This window comes from Mirounga angustirostris, unplaced genomic scaffold (assembly GCF_029215605.1).
Source record: "Mirounga angustirostris isolate CCGP_5_RB_7025 unplaced genomic scaffold, mMirAng1.0.hap1 SCAF_14, whole genome shotgun sequence".
In the NCBI taxonomy this organism is placed as follows: Eukaryota; Metazoa; Chordata; class Mammalia; order Carnivora; family Phocidae; genus Mirounga; species Mirounga angustirostris.
The window spans coordinates 47,199,834-47,222,508 of record NW_026991722.1 but is presented as its reverse complement, the minus strand read 5'-3'; the positions used below and the strand labels follow the sequence as shown (position 1 = coordinate 47,222,508).

General features: G+C 48.6%; 2 protein-coding genes across 12 annotated transcripts in view; one reads left to right on the top strand and one right to left on the bottom strand.

Moving 5' to 3' along the window:
• Positions 1-74: 74 nt before the first annotated feature.
• Positions 75-21,594, top strand: RMC1 (regulator of MON1-CCZ1). 6 transcript variants are annotated; one of them, XM_045886924.3, is made up of 20 exons: positions 75-326; positions 1,050-1,126; positions 3,418-3,502; positions 4,661-4,717; positions 5,794-5,880; positions 8,628-8,768; positions 9,096-9,199; positions 10,587-10,676; positions 10,765-10,870; positions 11,854-11,965; positions 15,297-15,341; positions 15,607-15,660; positions 16,837-16,965; positions 17,720-17,826; positions 19,413-19,529; positions 19,810-19,887; positions 20,137-20,241; positions 20,337-20,405; positions 20,501-20,726; positions 21,430-21,594. In XM_045886924.3, the coding sequence occupies exons 1-20, from the start codon at positions 225-227 to the stop codon at positions 21,507-21,509; spliced, it is 1,971 nt and encodes a 656-aa protein (XP_045742880.1). In that variant the 5' UTR covers positions 75-224; the 3' UTR covers positions 21,510-21,594. The 6 variants fall into 6 exon arrangements, with proteins under 6 accessions (XP_045742880.1, XP_045742883.1, XP_045742882.1 ...); XM_045886927.3 differs by having other exon boundaries at positions 78-326; positions 20,359-20,405; positions 21,468-21,594; XM_045886926.3 differs by having other exon boundaries at positions 78-326; positions 20,359-20,405.
• Positions 17,826-22,675, bottom strand: part of NPC1 (NPC intracellular cholesterol transporter 1) — a 51,742-nt gene continuing 46,892 nt past the window's right edge. Inside the window, exons 25-28 of one of the 6 annotated variants that reach the window (XR_010407280.1) lie at positions 22,037-22,087; positions 20,772-20,971; positions 18,182-18,400; positions 17,826-18,064 (exon numbers count right to left, since the gene is read on the bottom strand). Coding sequence is in view for 4 of the 6 variants with exons in the window: in XM_064577810.1 (XP_064433880.1) it covers positions 21,200-21,267; positions 22,037-22,087 (119 nt within the window). In the remaining 2 variants the exon portion in view is untranslated. Of the gene's footprint in view, positions 18,065-18,181; positions 18,401-20,724; positions 20,972-21,009; positions 21,268-21,297; positions 22,088-22,675 lie in introns of those variants that run through there. The other 5 variants (XR_010407281.1, XM_064577809.1, XM_064577808.1 and 2 more) reach the window with 5 other exon arrangements.

Below are 22,675 nucleotides of genomic sequence, written 5' to 3'. Positions count from 1 at the left end.
GCCCCACCGCGGCCGGTCGGCCGTCGCCGTTTTAAGCGCGGAGGCCGGCGGGTCACGTGCCGGACGGGGTGGGGGCGTGGCACCAGGAAGCGGCCTCCGCGCCCGGTCGGATCGCCGTCGCCACCGCCCGGCCCGACTCGTCGCGTCCCTGTGCCGGGCGCCGCTCGCCCCGCTCCACGCTGGCGGCCGCCCCCAGACTCCCCGCCGCAGCGGCGGCGCCCGCTATGGGCGAGGAGGACTACTACCTGGAGCTGTGCGACCGGCCGGTGCACTTCGAGAAGGCGAACCCGGTCAACTGCGTCTTCTTCGATGAGGCCAACAAGCAGGTCCGGGCCGGTCCGCGCCCTCCTCCCCCGCGTGGCCGGACGCGCCACGCCCGCCGTCCCCGGCGGCCCAGGGGCGTCCCGCGCGCACCCAGGTCGGGTGCCGGCCGGGGGGGGACAGGCCTGGGGCCTCCCCTCCGGTCCCGGCGCCGGAGTGGCGGCAGCTCCGGGCTCTTGGGTGGGCCGAGGGACCGGGAGCCACCTTGGCGGGGGCTTTCTTCAAAGTGACAGCTAGGTGGACCCCGAGCCTGCGCCGCCCACCCAGCAGCGCCCTTTGGCCGGTGCGGTCAGCTGTTAGCTCGCCAGCCCTTTCCCGGCGCCTTTGTTGTCTTTGTCATTAGTTACCCTTGCAGTCGAGGAATTAGACGTTGAGACTGCCCTTACTCTCGGGATTTTGGAAAGGGGGGAAAAGCAGTGTGAGGAGTAGCAGGGTGTGCTCAAGTGCATCAGGGGCGCCTTTGCCGTACCGGATTAAAATGTGTAGCCTCGGGGACCCCGGCCGGGTCTTGCCCAGTGGGCTGCACCCGGAATGGCAGTCTTTTTGGTCTCTACGCTTTTGTCCCTTAAAATTGATGTGCACAGCAAGCATCTGCAGATTGATAAATGCCACGTTAGTTCAGCTGAACCAGGAGTGGGGTGTAGTGGAAATAGTCGCTTGTAGGCTGGTCTATGTGTCTAAAGTCTTTCAAAGTTCAGACCATTAACGTTGCTTCTTTTCCGTCCCAGGTTTTTGCAGTTCGCTCAGGTGGAGCTACCGGGGTGGTAGTTAAAGGCCCAGATGATAGGAATCCCATCTCATTTCGGTAACTGTTGACGTTCGCAGAATAATTGTCACATGTAAACAAAATGATGTGTTTCTGTTTCTCATTCAGAAGGTGGTTTTAAAGGTTTGTCCTTTGGCTGTAAGACGCCTGAAGTGTATACTCACTTGCCAATCCCTGTGTGTAGGGAGAGGGAAGGGGACACCTGCTGCGTGGTGTTGGGGCACAGATCAGTACTAAGTGTCAGTGAAATGTGTGGAGTGGTTCTCTCGATTTGGGAATCAAATGCTCAGATACAGGGAGCCCACTTCCTGGCACTTGAAATTAGCGAGTCAGTTTACTGATGTGCCCATTTTTGGCATCTTGACTGAGGAGGGCCTTCATTTCCTCATCTGGCCCTGGTTTTTTCGAGCCGTGTGGTAGGTGAAGGAGATTTCTGGTTAGTGTTTCCTATATAATAATGTATTTTAAGAAAATCCCAGCTTCCACTAAAGGTGACTGGATATCCCAATTTATACAAGTTGAACCAGTATAATTATGAATAGCCCTTCCTTTCACTTTCAGAGTATCTCAGTTTGGTTGATAAATTATCTGGTCTTTAACTCCTGTGATTACAGAAGGGGAAAGTACAGTGTGGGCCCTCAGTTCAGTGGTGACTTAAGTTTTTTTGCAGGTGGCCTTTGCTCATAGAAAACAGTTTTTTTTTAAAAAAGATTTTATTTATTTATTTTTTAGAGAGCGAGCGAGAGAGAAACAGCATGAGAGGGGAGAGGGTCAGAGGGAGAAGCAGGCTCCCCGCTGAGCTGGGAGCCCGATGCCGGACTCGATCCCAGGACCCTGGGATCATGACCTGAGCCGAAGGCAGACGCTTAACCATCTGAGCCACCCAGGCGCCCCGAAAACAGTTTTTGAAGTAGAAAACAAGTCACTCATTGGTTGGACAAACTCTGATTGTAGCCCCTGTGCTAGGCACCAGGCATGGGAAAGTTATGAATCAGCCGGGCACCCTTTTGCAGAACTCATAAATTTAGTGTGGGAGACAAGTGTGTGGACACATTCTGTTGATTGTGAAAAGTGCTGTAATAACACTCTTCAGAGTTTGGGCAGACAAAAGAGCTGAGACATTTATCCTGGGGGAGGCCAGGAAACACCACTGCCCAGGATGGGGAAGGCCTGCGAGAGGAGGGAGCCTTTGAGCAAAACTTTAAAGCTTGAATGGGATGATTCTACATGGGGAATAGAGCAGGCCTTTCAGATGGAGAGAACACCGAGTGTAAAGGCGAGCAAGCATGGTGTTTGGGGGAATTCCGGGTCTGTGTAACTGACATCAGGTGTCCTTGCGGGGACGGGGAGGTGGTGGTGGTCTGGCCACAGGCAGGAGTCAGCTTGAACCGTATGTATTCTACGATGGAATTAGGGCTTTATCTTCTTATTGAAAATTGGTAAGATGGGGCATGGCATGATCTTATCAGTGCTTGGAAAGATCATGCTGTTCACCACACTGAAGCTGCGTTAGTTGGGAGCATATCAGCGTCAGGGATACCACTGAGCGGTGATTGCGATAGTCTGAGCCAGGCGTACTAAAGAGCAGCCCGCAGGCGGAGTAGACTGCTATCCCACAGACACTCAGGAGGTGCCTAGGAAGGTCTTGGGTAAGTTTTGGTGGTCATTTGGGCGTGGAAAATGAGAGTGAGCCCGTGATGATCCAGATTTGGGGGCGTAGTAGGGTTTGAGGAGGAAGATACTGGATTTACCCTCTTTTCAATTTTAATTTTATTGGTAAAAATTTTAGCAATTTTGTGTATTTTCAAGTTTTATTGTGGTAGAATTAACGGCATATATTTAACATACACAGTTGATGAGTTTTGACATGTGTTAACCGTCACCACAATCAAAAGTTTGCTGGTGCTGCCCTGTAATCCATCCCTTGACTTCCGTTTGTAACGTCTGTTGGAGGTCCTGTAGATTGGGAAGTAAACAGGAAAGCTTACACTCCTTCACACACTGCTGTGAGAGCGATGGGGAGGAAAGAGGGCAGTTTCTGGAGAAGGTTGCTGTGTGGGTATTACTTATTTATGTTTAAGATGAATCTCAAGGGAAAATGCACGTGTTCTTAATTCGTCAGTCACTTGTTAACCACAAAACTGTAAATTTCATCAGCAACTCGTTGCCAGTTGGATTTTGTTGTTTGAAAAGAAGTCCTGATAGTTTCAGAAACATAATTTTCAACTAAGATTTGCTGCTTCCTGAGTATATAACTTTTCTCACAAAATACTAGATGCTAGTATTCGGTTATTAACTTTAACTCATAATATACTTTTTTTCCCTTAAAGAATGGAAGACAAAGGAGAAGTGAAGTGCATTAAATTTTCCTTAGAAAATAAGATATTGGCTGTCCAGAGGACCTCAAAGACTGTGGTAAGACATATCTTTATTTATTTCAAGTTTTATTTATTTAAGCAATCTCTCTACACACAACGTGGGGCTCGAAGCCATGACCCCCCCCATCAAGAGTCACATGCTCTTTCAAATGAACCAGCAAGGTGCCCCAGGACCTATCTTTAAAGATAGCATAAAGAAAAGGACATTAGAAATATATTTAGAAGAGAATGAATTGCAAAAAACAGCGTTAAAGGAAGCCTTTATTATTTTAATGCCATGAAAGTTATGGTTCTGTTGTATTGTATTTGAAGCCTTTGGAATTCTTGGAGAAAGACATTTCAAGGGATAAATACTCGTGACCTTAGTTTGTCATTTTTGACTTAAAAAAAATTTTTTTTAAGTATTTGGAGCCTGAGGCATTTTTTGTATTGATTGATAGCAGCATAGATTATGTGAGGTGCATTCTTGGCAACTTGGTGAATTAGCTTTACCTGGAATTTACTCACTTCTTGCATCTTTGAATGCTTGACCTCCTAGGAACAGACGTTCAAAGTTGGAGCACCGTTTGGCCTTTTTGCCTTTATAAGTATTCACCATCGTCATTGGTAGAGTGAAAGCTGTTGGGAAGAGGCAGAATCTGATTTCCTTCTGTCGGTATTCGTTACTAAAAGTTTTGGAAAGCCCCTTACAAGGTGCAGCAACACTTTCTCTGAAATCAGTTGATTTTCAGTATCAGTTTCTAAACTCTAACTGAATATTTGGATTAACTTTTTTTTAATTGAGTTGTAAGGAGATGGATTGTCCACATTGGTCCTTTTAGTTTTCTTGTCAGTTTTTTTCTGATCACATTTTTTTTTTTGAAGATTTTATTTATTTACGTGACAGAGCGAGAGAGAACAAGAGAGAACAAGCAGGGGGAGCAGCAGAGGGAGAGGGAGAGCAGGTGCCCTACCCCCCCGGGAGGGAACCCAAAGCGGGGCTGATTCCAGGACTCCCAGGATCACGACCGGAGCAGAAGGAAGACACTTAACTGACTGAGCTCCCCAAGCGCCCCTTTTCTGATCACTTTTTAAATTTGTCTTTTGAAAAAATAAAAATAAATTTGTCTTTTGTCTTGTCTACCAATATAGGTTGGCAGTATGCTGCTTGATCTAAATTTTCTCCTTTTGTTTTCTTTCTTTTTTTCCTTTTCAGGATTTTTCTAATTTTATCCCCGATAGTTCTCAGCTGGAATACACTCAAGAGTGCAAGGTAGGGCCCGGGTCCTTCCCCAGCTGCTGGCCGTTTCCCTGTGTGGCAGGCGGATTGCACACACACTTGGATCAGGCTGAGCCTTGCGCTGAGGCCTGCTGCGTGTGAGCTCTGGGACCGCGGACGGTTTTAAAAGGGCTAAAAGCCTGTTTCTTCTTCTATGAGCTGGAGTTGGGAGGATTCAGTGGGTGCCTGGGTGTGGCGCCCGCCCTTCTCCCCCTGCAGGCTGCGCCTCTGGCTAGGACCCTGGGTTCCTTTCGGAGCCGCCTCTTTGGAGGTTTTAGGAAGAGGGGTTTTTTCCTCCTCTCCTGATGATGTTTCCTTTCCTTGATTTGTTGTCCCTGTTGTGTCCTTCCGCTTTTGTTCCCGAAGTGTAGATTCTAATCTGTCTTAATTAGATTTGCTGGGTCTAATGAATGAGGTGAGGGGGGCTCAGCGAAAAGCCACAGGGTGGCACTGTGGGAACTGGCAGAAGGTGCTAGTAGCTGGGTGTGGCTTCTAGCAGCTTTGTCATCGTTTTGTTAAGTGGAGTTCAGGGTGGGCTCTGCGACAAGGAAAGGCCCGTGGGCCCAGGATCTGAGCCCCTCGCAGACCCACTGATCCTGTGTGTGTGACAGAACCCCGTCCTAGCCTGGTGTGCCCTCGGGCTTGGGGTGCCGTGCGGCACCGGGCGAGGCGGAGGTGTGCGCTCACGGCCCGACCCCGGGTTGCTCAGCACTCACTGAGAACCTTTAGGCCTTTATTCTCTCATAGTGCCTGTTACGGCTGCCTAAGAGAAAGCCGGCTGTCCTTGGATTCCTTAAGGTAGAAGCTGGTATTTGCGAGCACCCATCAGTTACTGTTCTCCGAAATTTAGGCTTTTCCCTCTGTTCTTGAGCAGAAGGAATCCAGAGTCAGGGGCTTCAGTGAGGTGTTTCAGGTGGAAATCTGGGAACGTTGTATTTAAAAGAAAGTTTGATTTGTTAATAAGTAATCAAATATGGGTAACTTAGTAAAGAGTGATAGAGTATTTTAAGGTTTTGAAGAAGGTTATACAAACATTTTTTTATTAAAAAAATTTTTTTAATTCTTTTCAGACCAAGAATGCCAACATACTAGGATTCTGTTGGACCAGTTCTACTGAAATTGTCTTCATAACAGATCAAGGAATTGAATTTTACCAGGTATTATGTTAATCACTTATGTTCGCGGGAGAAAGGTCTCTGATGGCAGTTTGGCAGCCTTTTGAATTCAGTTCTAAATAGATATTTTGAGATTCTAGAGTTTTAGTCTCTTGCTTAGGTTTTTATTTTTTTCTGATTACAAGAAATGTTTTTTTAATAAAACAATTAAACATTACCAGGATATATGGAAGGTGAAAGTCCCCCCTCATAATCCCTAGAAGTAACTAGTATGAAAAGTCTAGTACATATTTATTTTCATACATACATACAAACTTTTTTAAAACAAAAACAGGAATGTTGCATATAAACTATTGTGACTGGCTTTTTTTGCATAGCAGTATGTCTTGGACATGTATCCATATTTTCTTTTTTAATTTTTAAAATTAAAAAAATGTTTTTTAATTTTTAAAATTTTATTTACATAATCTCTACACCCAGCATGGGACTTGAACTCATGATCTTGAGATCAAGAGTCACACACTCCCCACACTGAGCCAGCCAGGCGCCCCTGTCCATATTTTATTCTGACTGAACAGTATTGTGTGGGTGTCATACAGGTTAACTTATTCCCTGTTGATGAACCTCTGGCTTGTTGTCATGTTTTTGTGATTATAAACAATTCTGTAGTGAACATGCTTGCAAACATTTCTTTATGTTCTTGGGTGAGGCAGTTCTTGGAATTACAGCATAGGCATGAACATCCAAAAAGCTGAACAGATATCGCTAAATTTCTTTTTTTTTATTAAAAAAATTTTTTTTAGTCTTTATTTTAAGTAGGCCCCATACCCACCGTGGGGCTTGAACTCACGACCCCGAGATCAAGAGTCACTTGCTCCTCTGAGCCAGCCGGGTACGCCCACACTTTCACTTTCAATGTAGGAATCTCCATTTTCCGCATTTTTGCCAGAACTTCATATTATCAGTCCATAGACATATAGTCTGGGTATTAGCCCTTTATCGGATAGATGGTTTGCAAATATTTCCCATTCCTTTTCACTCCTTTGACTTGACTTTGCACCTGCCTCATCAACTTATAATATGTTCCGACTGCCTGACCTTGAGAAATGCATCTGAGAGCTTTCAGTGGAGCTAATCTAGAGGGTGTTAGGATTCTCTCAGGGTTTAATTTTGTTGACCTAATGAAAGCAAGAAAATTTAGAATGTAGGGATGGAGAAAATACACCCGTGTAAGCAAAATGCGAGATGTTAATGCCACGGTGCTTTGCCGTGGGCTGTCATCAAAACCTTTGTAATGACCACCAGAAAGAAACTGCACAAATCTCGTACACATGGAGTTTTGTTTATTTGGTAGCGTGGAGAGGATCACTTGCTTTACTGAAGGGTTCCTTCAGTGGCAGTCATATAGCTTTCTGTTCTCTGTAGTGGAAAAGTGTATATTCACGTCATCTGGATGGTCCTCAGCTCTTCAAGAAATAAGTTAAAAAGAAAGAGGACGCTAGCACATCTTTATTTTATTATACCCAAATTGTCCAGATACCTGCGCCTCCGGACCCTGACTTCCATGTCAGTTCTTAAGCATAGTGTTCAATGAGCATTAATGTCTTGGGGCTCTGCACCGTGTTCTTTAACGTATCAGAATATTTACAGTATATTTAATACATGCCTTGACTATAAAATACTAGGTTTGCATGCAGCATCTCACGCACACGATTGTTAGCAAAAGGGAGCTGCTTCTGGGCTCAGTGCTAAGGGGAGTCGAGATGGAGGCCAGGAGGAAAGCCCGTGCTCTAGGCCGGGCGGTGGCGGATTCCATGCATGGGGCTCTGCATGGAATGGTGGATGGTGCCCGAGAGTGTGGAGGCTCAGACCGGGCCTTGCGGTGACCTGGCCTGCCTGGGCTGTAACTGCATTAACTGGTGTCTGAGCCTTGTTTTCTCCTCGGTCAGGAGTCCGTGGTGCCCACGTCTCAGGGTCGTGGTGTGAGTAAATGAGCCAGGATTTGTAAAGCACTGAGCACCGGGATCAGTAGCTGTAACAAACAAAAAATTTTCAGTTTTATTTAGTGGATTTTCTCCTTTTTCTTTTTTTTTTTTTTTAAGATTTTATTTATTTATTTGAGAGAGAGAATGAGATAGAGAGCATGAGAGCGGGGAGGGTCAGAGAGAGAAGCAGACTCCCTGCTGATCAGGGAGCCCGATGCGGGACTCGATCCCGGGACTCCAGGATCATGACCTGAGCCGAAGGCAGTCGCTTAACCAACTGAGCCACCCAGGCGTCCTCCTTTTTATTTTTTTTCTTTTAAAGATTTATTTATTTTAGAGTGTGTGCTTGCGTGGGGGGAGGGGCAGAGGGGGAGGAGAAGCAGACTCCCCACAGAGTGTGGAGCTCTACCACTTGGGGCTGGATCTCAAGACCCTGAGATCACGACCTGAGCGGAAACCAAGAGTTGGATGCTCAACTGACTGAGCCACCCAGGCGCCCCTGTTTTTTATTGTTTTCTTAATTTCCTGTCAGTTGTCTTCCATTTTACTGTTTTGTTTTATTTTTTTTAAGATTTTATTTATTTATTTGACAGAGGGCAAGCGAGAGCAGGAACACAAGCAGGGGGAGTGGGAGAGGGAGAAGCGGGCTTCCCGCTGAGTAGGGAGTCCGATGTGGGGCTCGATCCCAGGACCCTGGGATCATGACCTGAGCCGAAGGCAGCCGCTTAACGACTGAGCCACCCAGGCGCCCCTTCCATTTTACTGTTTTAAAATAAAGATTCCGTTTCTTGAACTCTGCTTCAGGTGTTACCAGAGAAACGAAATCTGAAACTCCTGAAGAGCCAGAATATCAATGTGAATTGGTACATGTACTGCCCCGAGGGTGCCGTGATTCTGCTGTCTACCACAGTCCTCGGCAATGTGCTGCAGCCCTTCTATTTTCGGGTAAGAGTGAGCCTCTCTTTAGGAAAAGTCCCTCTCCGGGCCCCTTCCTCTAACTCCTGAGGTGTCAAGTACTTCAAAGGCGCAAGTTCCTCCAACCAACGAGCTCACCACTTCTGACCACTAGAGGGCACACTCTACCCTCCTGTCACCCCCAAGAGCGACTCCTTGTGTGGGGACAGATCCCAGGGAGTACAGGCGTAGTGGTTGGGACTTTGGAAAGGATGGAAACACACAGTGTGTGCATATCCTCAGTGGTTTTATGTAGGGAATGCTGAAGTATCTGAGGGGCTTAATCGGCTTTTCCTAATACTTGTATCACACAAACAGGCTGGCACTATGTCGAAGCTGCCCAAGTTTGAGATTGAATTACCAGCTGTGCCCAAGTCAACTAAGCTGAACCTTTCCGAGAGAGACATCGCGATGGCGACCATGTATGTCTGTCTTTTGAGAGAATTCCTGCTTGAAATTGCTTTTGGTGTTAGAAGTAGTAGAATTGCATCATAAGCACTGCAGGGCTGCCCTTTGGCACATGATCAAGATGCCCCCTTGCCCTTTCAGTGCCTAGATTTTATAAATATAGGAAACCTGCCATCGGCCTGGCATTCTTTGCTGATTTTACTAGCTTTGTGACCTTAGGGAAGTTTCTTTTTTCTTTCTTTTTTTTTTTTTTTACCATTCTCACCTAATAAAATGAAAACATTGGACTAGTCTATTTTTTAGGTGTCGTAGTTCTAGAATTTTTTTTTTCTGTGAGTAGTTGAAGCTTATCAAGGACTTTCTTTTAGCTAAAATATATCCTACTTGCCCTAAAGAACATAGATTTTTAACTACAAACATGGAACTGAATTACTTATGTAGAAAGGTATATCTTTATTTGTAAACGCAGATTATCTCAATTTTTATACTTCGTTATGGAAGTTTTAAACACACAATAATAGAAACTGATACAAAGAATACCCTGTGCACCCCTAACCCTATTCAAAAATGTCAAAATTTTGTTCCTAGATTACTTCTGATTCTTCTTTGGCCTACAAGAGTGGTTTTGAAGTGAAACATTTTTTAGCAGTTAGAATGCCTTTTTTTTTTTTTTTTAAGATTTTATTTATTTGACAGAGACAGAGACAGTGAGAGCAGGAACACAAGCAGGGGGAGTGGGAGAGGGAGAAGCAGGCTTCCTGCCGAGCAGGGAGCCCGATGCGGGACTCGATCCCAGGACCCTGGGATCATGACCTGAGCCGAAGGCAGTCGCTTAACCAACTGAGTCACCCAGGCGCCCTTTTTTTTCTTAAAGGCAGTCTTCTCTGTCCTCCTGGCTTAGAGGATAGGTACGATGGGAACAGTCCTAGCCGCTGGCAGCAGGGACCCACTCCCCCCCCTTCATCTCGGCCGCCGCAGAGCAGTGCGCACACGGGAACCACTCGTAGCAGCGCTCGTGGTTCACGAGGCTTACAATGAAGATTAGATTTCCCTCGTATCGAGGAATATACTGATTACATAAAACTTGGAAGACACAGAAAGTTAGAGAAAATGAATGTTACTCCACAATAGCTATTAACACATACTTCTTTCTAGTAGTTTTGGACAGTGTGTTTGTGTTTTCCTTTTAAAGTGTTGTGATTGAGGTATATTTAGTTTTGCATCCCCCTTTTCACTTTATAATCGGCTTTTTTTTTTTAACTGCACTTCGTAAATATTTTTGTTGGCTGTGAAATACTCTGTTGGTGAATATGTCATAAATAACTCTGATGACCTCATACGGCATTTAGAATGGAGGAGTTTCAAGTGGCCCGCTGCGACGTCTGTCTCTTTGTTCTCTAGATACGGACAGCTTTACGTTCTCTTCTTGAGGCATCATTCTCGGACCTCCAATAGTACAGGAGCGGAGGTAGTCCTATATCATCTACCACGGTATATTTAATGCTGTCCTCTTTCTCCAATTTTAAAATACGCACTAAAGCTTGTCGATCTATTTTTTGACCTTTGTGTTATCCTACAGAGAAGGTTCCTGTAAAAAGATGCACATATTAAAGTTAAATCGGACGGGGAAGTTTGCCCTCAATGTGGTGGATAACCTGGTGGTCGTTCATCATCAGGATACAGAGGTAAGAGTTGTGTGTGCATGTCTCGTCTGTCGGGGTTGCTGAAGAGCTGTGAAAATTGACAAAACATTCAGAACAAAGACTAGAAAGTGCTTTTGGTGCTAAAGCTTTGGTGTTCTGGATGCAAATAGGTTTGGTATTCTAGATGGTTTAGGAAAAAAAGAGTGATTCCCTGTTGATTACAGTGAATTAAAGACTATTCCAGAAAGTAGCACATGGGGATATTTGAGTCTGTCCCAATTATTTGGTTGAATCAACTAAGCTGGGAATTTACTGCAGAACCACAGTCTTACATGAGCACGTGAGCTTGGTGCTTCCTTTGTGAGGATAGAGGATAATGCTGAGTGATAATGATTTTGAGGCTCTGTGGCCCGAGAGAAAGACTAGAGTAAGGGCGCCTGGGTGGCTCAGTTGGTTAAGCGACTGCCTTCGGCTCAGGCCATGATCCTGGAGTCCCAGGATCGAGTCCCACATCGGGCTCCCTGCTCGGCAGGGAGTCTGCTTCTCCCTCTGCCCCTCCCCCCTCTCATGTGCTCTCCCTCTCTCATTCTCTGTCAAATAATAAATAAAATCTTAAAAAAAAAAAAAAATAGAGTGGGTCCTGTTTTCTATGTGGTAAGCTGGGTATCTGGTCAGAGACCGGCTGTTCTGTCCCACGCCTCCTGCAGGGTGGGGACACCCTTATCTTGACTGGTGGAGGTGGTGTGAGTTAAAGTGAAAAAGATCTGCTGGAATCACTGCGAGCTCCTCAGGGCTGCCCGACATCAGTGCGAGGAGTGTGCGTGTCCGCGTGAGCGTGGGAACTGTGTCACAGAGTTGTGGTACCCCAGCCCACTCCCCCCCACTTAGAACCAGCCTGTGGGGGTGCGGTGTGCGCAGACTGTAAGCTGACAGGAATGGCAGGGTGTGAGAGAATGGAGGGGCAGGCCTAGCCGAGTCCAGCATGGCCTGTCTGGGCATCCGAGTTTTACTTTTCTCCACTTTAGACGTCGGTGATATTTGACATCAAGTTAAGGGGAGAGTTCGACGGCACTGTCACCTTCCATCACCCGGTGCTCCCAGCGCGCTCCATTCAGCCCTACCAGATCCCCATGGCAGGTAAGGGGACGCCCGCCTGGCAGTTGGAATGACGAGGGCACACGGGTTACCGGGTTCAGGTGCTCTGGGGGAGGGGGGATTGTTTTTTTTATTTTTTTTTAATGAAAGTTCTGATCATATTAGTAAAATTGTGCTGTTGTGAAAAGCATTTTATAAGATACATGAATCTTCTTTTGAAGAAAATGGAATGATTTCTCTGAGCTTTAAAATGGAAAGTTTGGGGGCGCCTGGGTGGCTCAGTCATTAAGCGTCTGCCTTCGGCTCAGGTCATGATCCCAGCGTCCTGGGATCGAGTCCCGCATCGGGCTCCCTGCTCAGCGGGGAGCCTGCTTCTCCCTCTCCCACTCCCCCTGCTTGTGTTCCCTCTCTCGCTGTGTCTTTCTCTGTCAAATAAATAAAAAAAAATCTTAAAAAAAAAAAATGGAAAGTTTGGAGGGGTGCCTGGCTGGCTTAGTTGGTAGAGCATGTGACTCTTTGGGGTCGTGAGTTTGAGCCCCACGTTGGGCGTAGAGCCTACTTAAAAAATAATAAAAATAAATAAAACAGTCGGGATTATCCATTGAAGCTGAGAGATTTTTTAGTTGTTTAATTATTGAATGTGCCCTCCATTTTCTGTTTGCCCATGCTCTATAACCCTGAGATTAAACGTGGCTGCTTCTGGCTGTTACTTGAACCTGGGATCACTTTTCCTTGTCTTTCTCAGACACTCTGTGTCATAGCTTAAATACTGCATTTTCTTCTCATTGGTGGCCACCGTAAGAGCTCAAGGCTGTGCTGCTTTGGTTATTCGAAATCTGCCCTTCACGAGGTGGGAGGAGGAAGTCAGAGAAGAGAGGAGGTCAGGATTTCAGGGAAGGAGAAAGAAACCGTTGGGCTTTTGTTTTTGCCTCTTCCCAGTGTAGTTGATTTCAAGCTAGAGCTCACGGGAATAACCATTCAGCTCTCTTTTAAAGGAGATCGGAGTCTAGAGTAAGCTAGTTGAAATTTCAGTGCGTATAGCTAGTCAGAAGGGCACACGTTTGGAGCTTCGGTAGTAATGTTTTCTTCTTAAAAGGGATCCCTGTTAGATGGTATTGCGGGCTTGGGCCCCGCCTGCAGTCAGGAGGTGCTTGCACCTATCGAAAGATTCCAGGCAGGCAGGCTGCGGCTGAGAGTTTAGCAAGAGCACCGCCTCCAGTCTGCCTGCCTCGAGTTGTGGAATCAGCCAGAAGCTTAATGACTCTGGCAGCATTGGGGGAGGAAGGAGCTAGTTCTTAGTTTAAGTCTTTTGGCTTCCTGTGTTCCTTCCAGCGTCTTCCTTTGCTTGGGTTAATAACGTTAGCATTAAAAGAATAGGTCATGTCTGGGCACCTGGGTGGCTTAGTTGGTTAAGTGTCCCACTTTTTTTTTTTTTAAAGATTTTATTTATTTATTTGACAGACACAGTGAGAGAGGGAACACAAGCAGGGGGAGTGGGAGAGGGAGAAGCAGGCTTCCCGTGGAGCAGGGAGCCCGATGCGGGGCTCGATCCCAGGACCCTGGGATCATGAGCTGAGCCGAAGGCAGGCGCTCAACGACTGAGCCACCCAGGCGCCTCTCTCCCACTCTTGATTTTGGTTCAGGTCATGCTCTCAGGGTCATGAGATCCATCCTGCTTCGGGCTCTGCGCTGGGCATGAAGCCTGCTTAAGATCATCCCCCACCCACCCCCATGCGCGCGCGCGCTCTCAAAAAAAAAAGAAGGTTGTGTCAAGTGTTTATCTTGTATCTGCTGCTTACTTGGAAGGCAGCTATGCTCACCACTATACCACCAACGCTGCTGCTTACTTGGTATGAAGGTAACTGCTGGCAAATTGGAGGGAAAAGCAACTCTAGACATTAAAAACCTTCTGCTCTGTTCCGGTGGTTTGGGACTAGTCAGAAGGCAGTCAGGTTCTAATTGGCTAGTTATAATAAATCAAGTGACGGGTGTGATCAAAATAATAGTCTAGATAAAGGTTAATGATTCAGAGGTCCATTGAATCTCTGGCCTCCAGAGTGTGGGTTGGTAAAGCATTGTTTACAGTTAATGACTGTCTTGTTTTTCCTGCTAGATTGTAAGCCCCTTGCAGGCTTGTAGCATCTTTGCGTCTTGCCCGCCCTGTGCGGTTGCAGGGCGTGCCGTCAGGAAGAGCTTGTTAGGCTGTTTTGCAAGATGACGCCGGCAAATTTGGGATGAGGCAGCTGCTCTCATTTCCCTTCTGTTTTTGGTCTGTTCAGTCAGTGCTTCTGGAGCTGACTACACATTAGCATCACCTGGGGGGCTTTAAAAACCAAGGGCATCTGGCTCTGACCGAGGGCAGTTAAGTCCACGTGATTGGCAGCCAGAGTTGAGGCCCATGTGCAAGACCTTCACCCTCAGGGGCTAACTGCAAGCGTTCTTTGCTGTAGCTTGTCTGACCCGTGGGCCCTTTCCTCTTTTGGGTGGTCTTTTCCAACCCGCTGATTAACACCTATCTTCTGATTGTCCCTGGGTGATGGGAACAGAACAGGGAATGACGTTTAGTTTGCAGGCCTGTGTGTCTCCGGTTCACTGAGGGCTGCCCGCCTGACGCACGGGCAGTGTAACTGGTCATTATGAGTCCTTGTCATGTGAGGTGTTTTGGGGTCTCTTTGCTAGATGAGAGCTCGGCGCCTGGACCTGCTCTGTGCAGTGGAGAATTGAGCTAATTATTTAGACAAGCCACAAAACACTTTTATTTGAAATATCAGCGAAGACTATACTTTCAGGGATCTTTTTTTTTTTTTTAAAGATTTTATTTATTTATTTGAGAGAGAGAGAATGAGAGAGAGCACATGAGAGAGGGGAGGGCCAGAGGGAGAAGCAGACTCCCTGCTGATCAGGGAGCCCGATGTGGGACTCGGTCCCGGGACTCCAGGATCACGACCTGAGCCGAAGGCAGTCGCTTAACCAACTGAGCCACCCAGGCGCCCTCAGGGATCATTTCTGTAGTTTGAAATAATATCAGCTACTTACCTGGGGATTTAATTTTGAATCATCCAGGGACGTTTCTCAGTTCTTTGATGATGACAAGTCATCTTTGGTTATTACAGGAGAATTAACTCTGAATGAATTCTTGATACTTCTCCCTTTCTTGGGAGGACATTTTCATGGATTGTTCTCGACTTCCCCCTTCCTCTTTATATGTGTTATCAGTGGAACAAGACCGTTGACTCCTTTCTCATTTAACTACAGTTGAATAAACATTTACCAAAGGCTTTAAAAAGTACTGCATTTCGTATCCTAAGCGTTGGTGTTGGCAGCGTTTTCTGATGGCACCGTCCTTGCACGCTTGTGTTTTTTGCATTTGCAGGTCCCGCTCCTGTGACCAGCCAGTCTCCTGTCCCGTGCAAGCTCTGTATCCTTTACAAAGGCCTTGCCGCTGTGCACCGAAGGGAGGCTGTTGCCCCCTTTTATACTGGTGTCTGAGAGGGGTCCTGTGGCCTTGGCCTTGCCAGCTGCAAATGATCTGAAGGTCTCGGGGAGTCCGCGGGGGAACTTTCCTCACCGCCCAGAGCCAAGGAGCCTCTGCAAGTAGGGGGCGGGGCGGGCAGTGCCAGTCGGAGCTGGGTTTGTCTTTTGTTTTCATCTTTTCCTGGTTTACCACTTCCTATAACACGCAGATTCCTCATCCTGGATTGTCTTTCAGCCTGATATCATTATCAGTGCAAGCCAAGGTGGGTTAGAGGGGACGATCGTCAAGTTAGACGACAGTACTTGTTGCCTTGGGATGGCAGGGGTAGCCAGTGCCGTTTCCAAGGTGAATCAGAGATGATGACTCCCTTCAACCCCAGAATGGGAAATTTTTCACTTTATACTCCATTCGCTATTATTCCGTGTTTTATCCTGAGCCTATGTTATTTTTAAAATTAACTAAGAATGGCCATTCCCCTGCTTTTGGCCCATTCAACTCTGTCCGTTCTAAAAAGCCAGACCCCATAGCACGGTGCACCAGGCCCTGTGCTGTCCATACCCCAGGGCCACACCCGCGTGTGCCCGAGCCCTTTTCTGTTCCGTCTGTGCAGGGAAGCGCGCTTTTGCTTCCCACGGTGCTGGGGAAGCTCCCTGGGGATGCTAGTTGTTTTCCAGGTAACCCCCTAGCCCCTGTATCTTCCCGTTAGAGGACTTCCTACATCTGTCTTCAGTCATCCGTGCGTTCTCCCGCCTCGGCCCCTGGGATTCTCGGGGAGAATCAGCCGTGGTGCCCATGGGATCCACTGCATGTGGAGTTCTCTTGTCTCCATCTAGAACGGCACTAGCTCTGGACCAGCTGTGGGAGAATCGAGAAGGGGATCACTCAGATCATGTTTAATGCAGTGTTGAATTCTCTTGTGGAACCCCAATTGAGAAAGGCACTCCCTGGCAGTGTAGGTGTTCGGGAAAGTCATGGATTGATGAATGGATGCACTATGAAATTCCCTTGGGAGCCTCCAGAGTTACCTTTTGACTGAAGAGCCATTGCGGGAGAAATCAGAGTATAGGATCCAAGTTCATACCACACATTAGCATCTTGTTCAACCTTCAAGGGTAAAAAGGGGGCTAGGTATAGGGATGGAACTGCTCTGAGTCACCCCGCCCCCCTTTCGTTTCGGGAGCTCCACTGCCGATGCCCCTGTGATCGGAGAGGGTCACCTTGTAAGGAGCCAGCGAGCACGCAGTTGTACGGTGCTGTCGGTCTTACCATCGTCAGGCACGGCCTGCGTGTCCTAGGCTGCGCTTGGCTTCATAAGGTCAGGATCGTATCAGTGCTTTGCAGGATTGCCCCCCCTCCCCATGAATGTTTCAGGGAATCACCTTTTGGGCTTTTGTTCTGATTTGCATCCTGTATGAAATTTGCTGCCGCCTCCATCTAGGCTACCTCTGGAACCTCCAAGTGAAGCTTCAGCCCATCGTAAACCTCTTGCCAGATAAAGGAAGACTGATGGACTTTCTCCTCCAGAGAAAGGAGTGCAAGATGGTCATTCTGTCTGTCTGTTCGCAGAGTAAGTGGACCAGTCCTCCGCGCTCAGTCTGATTCCAGGGTTGGGCCTGTGCTGCCCACACCCTTTTTAAGATTTTATTTACTTATTTGACAGAGAGAGACACAGCGAGAGAGGGAACACAAGCAGGGGGAGTGGGAGAGGGAGAAGCAGGCTCTCCGCTGAGCAGGGAACCTGATGTGGGACTCGATCCCAGGACCCTGGGATCATGACCTGAGCCGAAGGCAGCCACTTAACGCTTAACGACTGCGTGCTCTGCCCAAGCTCTTTCTTGGGAGCTGGGCCATATTTTTCTGCTTTGTGCACAGCCTGTAGCCTCATCCTTCACTTGAAGGGTGGATTATTTAACCCTCTGGAAAGGTAATGAACTATCAAAATGACTTGCAGTGACTTGGGGAAAAAAGCTAAATAGGATGGTTCCAGGTGAGAGCAACCTAGACACAGCTGGTGCATCTGAGGGTAGGGCGTCCCCAGCCTGAAAACAGACATTTTTCAGAATCCAAGTCACTCACTACATAGATCTCTGCTTTGAGCACTTTCTGCTGAAACCCTCCGTAGCTACTTTTTCTAGTCCTCAGGAAGGGCTGGGGAGTGAATTCTAGGCTCCAGGTTTCCAAACGATTCCATTTCTCTGGGATGCCCGTTGGAGGTAGGTTTGCCCTGGGAGCCCTTTGGGGTTAGTTCTTTCTATCCTAGCAGCGTGTTTGTGTTCTGAACGGATGTAAACTCGGTTGACCTGTGTGAACGTTCTTTCCAGTGCTGAGTGAGTCGGACAGAGCAACTTTACCTGTGATCGCCACGGTTTTTGACAAACTCAATCACGAGTATAAGAAATACCTGGACGCGGAGCAGAGCTACACAACGGTAAGCTGTGTGGGCTCCACTCCACTCCACCCCCCCGCCCCCGCCCTGTGTTTCCTAATTAGGATGCGGGGTTCTGGAGGCATGATGCCACCGAGGCTCGCGTGCCGGGGGCCCGGTGGCCGGAGGCGGGAGCAGGAGCTTCAGTGCGTGCGGCCCACCAGCCCGACGCTGCCTGCACGCTCTGCCCTTTCTCGTCTGTGTCAGGTCTCACACGGGGTCGTAGATCCTTGGTCTTAACCTGTTTTAAGGATAAGAAAATTGGTTTCAGCTTTGTGTTATTTTATACCTCCTCCTGCTAAGTCAGAGCCTAGACCTAATGAATGAGAAGGATGATCATTTTGCCCCATCCTCTTACTTCTGTCGCTCTTACAGCCCAGAAGGAAAGGCTCATGTCGGCACTCAGTCAGCATCCTGTCGGGATGGCGACTGTCTTAGCGTGGGGCTTTCACATGGCAGGCTCAGGTGTCTGTCTGCAGGCCTGGAAACATTAACACGGCTCGGAACCAGGTTCTGCTGTGCCGTTAGCATGAGTGGGACGAAGTAGTTCACTTTCAGGATCTGATGAGTCCTAAGGCTTAGAGTGGAAGTGGTTTTAAGCAGTGCGAAACCCAGAGTTGCCCTCCCTTTCAGCTCCTCAGGGTAACAGGACTGACGCCGGCTGCTGAAGGCCGAGTGACCTTGGAGCGCGCCTGCCCCTGTCCTGTTAGACGCGAAGGGGGCAGAGGAGGGCTGAGCTCTTCCAGAGCCTTCCCCGCCTTGCTGCTGGTGTACGAGGCTGTGGGAAGCAGGAGGCTGACCCCCGTGGGCTTCTGTGCATCCCTGCTCTGGCTCCGAGGCTTCCTCAGCTGTCGCCCTTGCTCGTCAGAGCCTCTCAGGCCCCTGCCACAGCTCCTGCACGGTGTGCACCGCGGCAGACTGCCTTACAGCTGAAGGGGTCCGTCTTCTCACCAGGCTTCGGGGGGCTTATTTGCCACTCGGACATCTGGACAGAGAGTCTTACACGTGGTATTTACTTACTGTAGGATCAGGGCTTCATAAAACAAAGATGCAGGACGCCATTCTGTTTTTATTAGGTAACAAACACCAGAAAGTCCGTGATTAAGTAAATTAGGGATTTTAAGGGGCGCCTGAGTGGCTCAGTCGTTGAGCGTCTGCCTTCTGCTCAGGTCATGGTCTCAGGGTCCTGGGATCGAGCCCCACATTGGGCTCCCTGCTCCGCGGGGAAGCCTGCTTCTCCCTCTGCCACTCCCCCTGCTTGTGTTCCCTCTCTCACTGTCTCTCTCTCTGTCAGATAAATAAATAAAATCTTTAAAAAAAAAAAAAAATAGGGATTTTAAGATTAAGAAAATGTGTCTCAAGAGGAAACGGATTTACGCCTTTTAGTTCCCATTCGTGAACGTTAGCCTGTTTTCAAGATGACCAACTCTGGCTTCCTAAAGCCTGCCCCGGCCTGCACGGGAGAAATCGTTCTGTCCGAGTAGGAGTGCCCACCCTCTGCTCCTGTCTGAGGCTCACAGGGTCTAGGAATCGAGCCTTCTGGGCTTCTCGAGAAGATGGGTGAGGTCCCATTTGCGATGTGTTGTCAGGCCCTGGAAGCCGGGCAGAGCCGGAGCAGTCCGCTTCTCAAGAGGCCGGTGCGGACCCAGGCGGTGATCGATCAGTCCGACATGTACACGCACGTGCTGTCGGTGTTCACGGAGAAGGTGGGTGACGGGTCGTCCACACGCATCCTGTTTGCAGGGTAGAACTCCGCTCCAGTCAGACTAATCACATTCTGTCTTGGTGAAGAGCTAGTGCTAATAGTTTGGTGATACTCGGCCACAACGTGACCGTGGACACGGGAGCTTCTGGAGGGATCTGTGCAAAAGCGGCGAAATACAACACTGGGCCAGATTCATGTGGAAACAAGGGGTGGGGAAACGAGCCGCAGGCGGCCTCCTCACGGGTCTTTGATATGAAGACCTTTTTTCTTTTCCTCCGTAGGACGTGCCTCATAAGTTCGTAATCGCCGTTCTGATGGAGTATATTCGCTCTCTCAACCAGTTTCAGATCGCAGTACAGGTACCTTCCAGCCAGCATGTGTTGTCCCAAGTTAGAGAGGCAGGGCCGCACTCAGAATCCGAGGGACTTCCCGACACTACCGTGTTGTCCTGCGGTGGGATGAGGGGTGTGGCGTCAGGTGAACCTCTCCCCGTCATCGTGGAAACACGTACCCATCCCTTCGAACAGCTCCGGCCCTGGGCCCCCTGGCCTCTCCTCTGGCGTAGGGGGTGATTGGGGAACGGGCTGTCCTTCCGTCTCTGTCCTCAGCACTACTTACACGAGCTCGTCATCAAGACGCTGGTCCAGCACAACCTCTTCTACATGCTCCATCAGTTCTTGCAGTACCACGTCCTCAGCGACTCCAAGCCTCTGGTATGTGGCCCAGGTCTGTGCTTGTGGGATTCGAGACTTCACCTTTACCCTTCTAACATCGTATGCTGAAGCCAGTTTGAAAATGTGTCTTTCAGGCTTGTTTGCTCTTATCCCTAGAAAGCTTTTACCCTCCTGCCCACCAGCTGTCTCTGGACATGCTCAAGGTAACTTGCGCTTGCAGCAGCGTCCAAACTGCGTTCCAGTCTGTTCCTGTGGCTGGCACTTACCGGGCTTCCTCCCTCCCCCCCCTCCCTCCCAGCGACTCTCGACCGCGAACGATGAGATCGTGGAAGTGCTGCTTTCCAAACACCAAGTGTTGGCGGCCTTACGGTTCATCCGGGGCATTGGCGGCCATGACAACATTTCTGCACGAAAATTTCTGGATGCCGCGAAGCAGACTGAAGACAACATGCTGTTCTATACTATATTTCGGTTTTTTGAACAGCGAAACCAGCGTTTGCGAGGGAACCCTAACTTCACACCAGGTGAGGATGTGGCGGCAGTGGAGAGAGCGGGGTGAACAGACTCACAGTAGCAAGAGAACGCAGGCACGCGGGCGGGGGGCGAGAAGCCTTTTTGGGCGCTCTCCTAAGAACTCCTGGGTTAGCAACAAAATTCTGTGATGGTGCTCGGGGGGAATTCCGCTCTGGAACCTGCAGCAAATGCACTTCTGGCCAGGGCGGCGGTGTGGGCCCAGCTCAGGCCTGCGGTGATCTGGGAATGCTGCTTTCTGAGGAATCAGGGACAAGACCAGAAACGGTGACTAAGGCGTGTCAGATGACCCGGGGTCTCAGGAAACCTAGGCTGATCTTAGCTCTTGTCTCCCAAGTTATGAAACCTAAGGCATCCGGCTTCTTCAGGGTGGGGAAGGAGCGTGTGATGCTCTGCTTCAGGCCCCCTGACTCTACGTAGCTTAGGAACCCGTGCAGGATGGCGTGGCCGGGACAGGCGAGCTGCTCTAGCCCCGTCTCAACGCGGTTTGCTGGGGTTGTGAACCGTGAAGGTGCCCAACAGCCCTGGCAGGAGCTGTATCAATAAAAAGGACAACTCAAAAGCTTAGGAAAACAAAGTATTTTATGAAGGAAAACAAGTTAAAACCCCACCGTACACATCTATGAGCTGTAAAGTGTTCATTCTTGTTTTCCTCTTTTTGTGCCACATCTGATGAAATCTGTATTTCCTTTATAGGAGAACACTGTGAAGAACATGTTGCTTTTTTCAAACAGGTTTTTGGAGACCAAGCTCTAATGAGGCCTACAACATTCTGAAATCACCTGCTAGTTTTTTTTTATATATATAAAAATGTGTACAAAGTTAATTTATTGCATTAATAAAGCTCTTTAAACTACAAAATGTTAAAGTGTATCTACAACATTCTCAAGTGTTACTAAAAATATGGTATAGAACTTGTGTGATGGCTTACTCCAAAAACAAAGGAAAAACATTGCATTGATTGGCCTTCAGAAGGTGTCAGGGAGCAGATCCCACCCAGCTTTGCCTGGGTCCCCTTCCGCCTGCCCGAGTTAGGTCTCGTTCCCGGGGAACGTGGAAGGCCCCTGGGCGTCCTGGGGCTGCCTTCCGATTAGGTAATACTGCTTCACACGTCAGATTGGCGGTCCTGAATCCAAAAGCACTAGGGCCGAGGCTGCCGCTGTCCGAGCCTGGTGTCGCTACCGTCCAGCTCCGCCCGGACGACACAGCGACTGTCCAGTAAACCGACCGACCCACACACACAGTTCAAAGTCCCCAAACCTCACAAGGGGCTAGAAATTAAGGAGCTGTTCTCGCTCTGTACCTCTGTATTGCTCTTGAGTGGCCGAACTTTTGGCTTTATTTATCGATGGGCCTGTGAGGGATTAAAAAAAAAAAAAATACAACTTCTGGATCATTTCTTCAGGAGAAGAGGCGATAGGGTAGTTCTATTACAGTACAAACTTTCTATCCCCCCGAGATTAATAACCCCCCCCCCGGCAACGCCTCAGCTTCTTATAAAGCTCTAAAGCAAGTTGGTCCTGTCCTCTCCTTCCAACCACACGTCATTTATGGAAGCTGAAGTGGCCACGGAAGTAAAAAGATCTTAAGGACAGTCTTGAAACGAGAGGAGCAGAGGCGGCTCTCGGGGCGGGCGGTGAGTCGGGGCGTGAGCACGCTCTGCAGCCCCGCTGGGCTGGCCTGGCGCCTGAGCCACTCCGGCCTCTCGGGGCGCGGGGCTGCCACGCAAGCGCCTTCCCCCTTCAGCGCTGACTTCGGGGCCCCGCGTGGCAGCCAAGCGCAGCCTCCAGGAAAAGCATTGGTTCACTAAGGACGCCGTTTGGACCACCACGAAACCTCTAGACTGGATTGTTTTCCGCTCACAATTTCCTTAAGTACCATTTAAGAAGGCTTCTAGATCTCTTTTCCTTCCTCCATCCACTTGATTAGGAACAAGAATGCT

Excerpts from the sequence above, each read along its gene's own strand:
- RMC1 (XM_045886924.3), top strand. The coding sequence starts at position 225 with ATGGGCGAGGAGGACTACTACCTGGAGCTGTGCGACCGGCCGGTGCAC. Across the intron at positions 17,827-19,412 it reads CGGAGCAGAGCTACACAACG|GCCCTGGAAGCCGGGCAGAG; the intron begins GTAAGCTGTGTG and ends ATGTGTTGTCAG. Across the intron at positions 20,242-20,336 it reads TCAGCGACTCCAAGCCTCTG|GCTTGTTTGCTCTTATCCCT; the intron begins GTATGTGGCCCA and ends TGTGTCTTTCAG.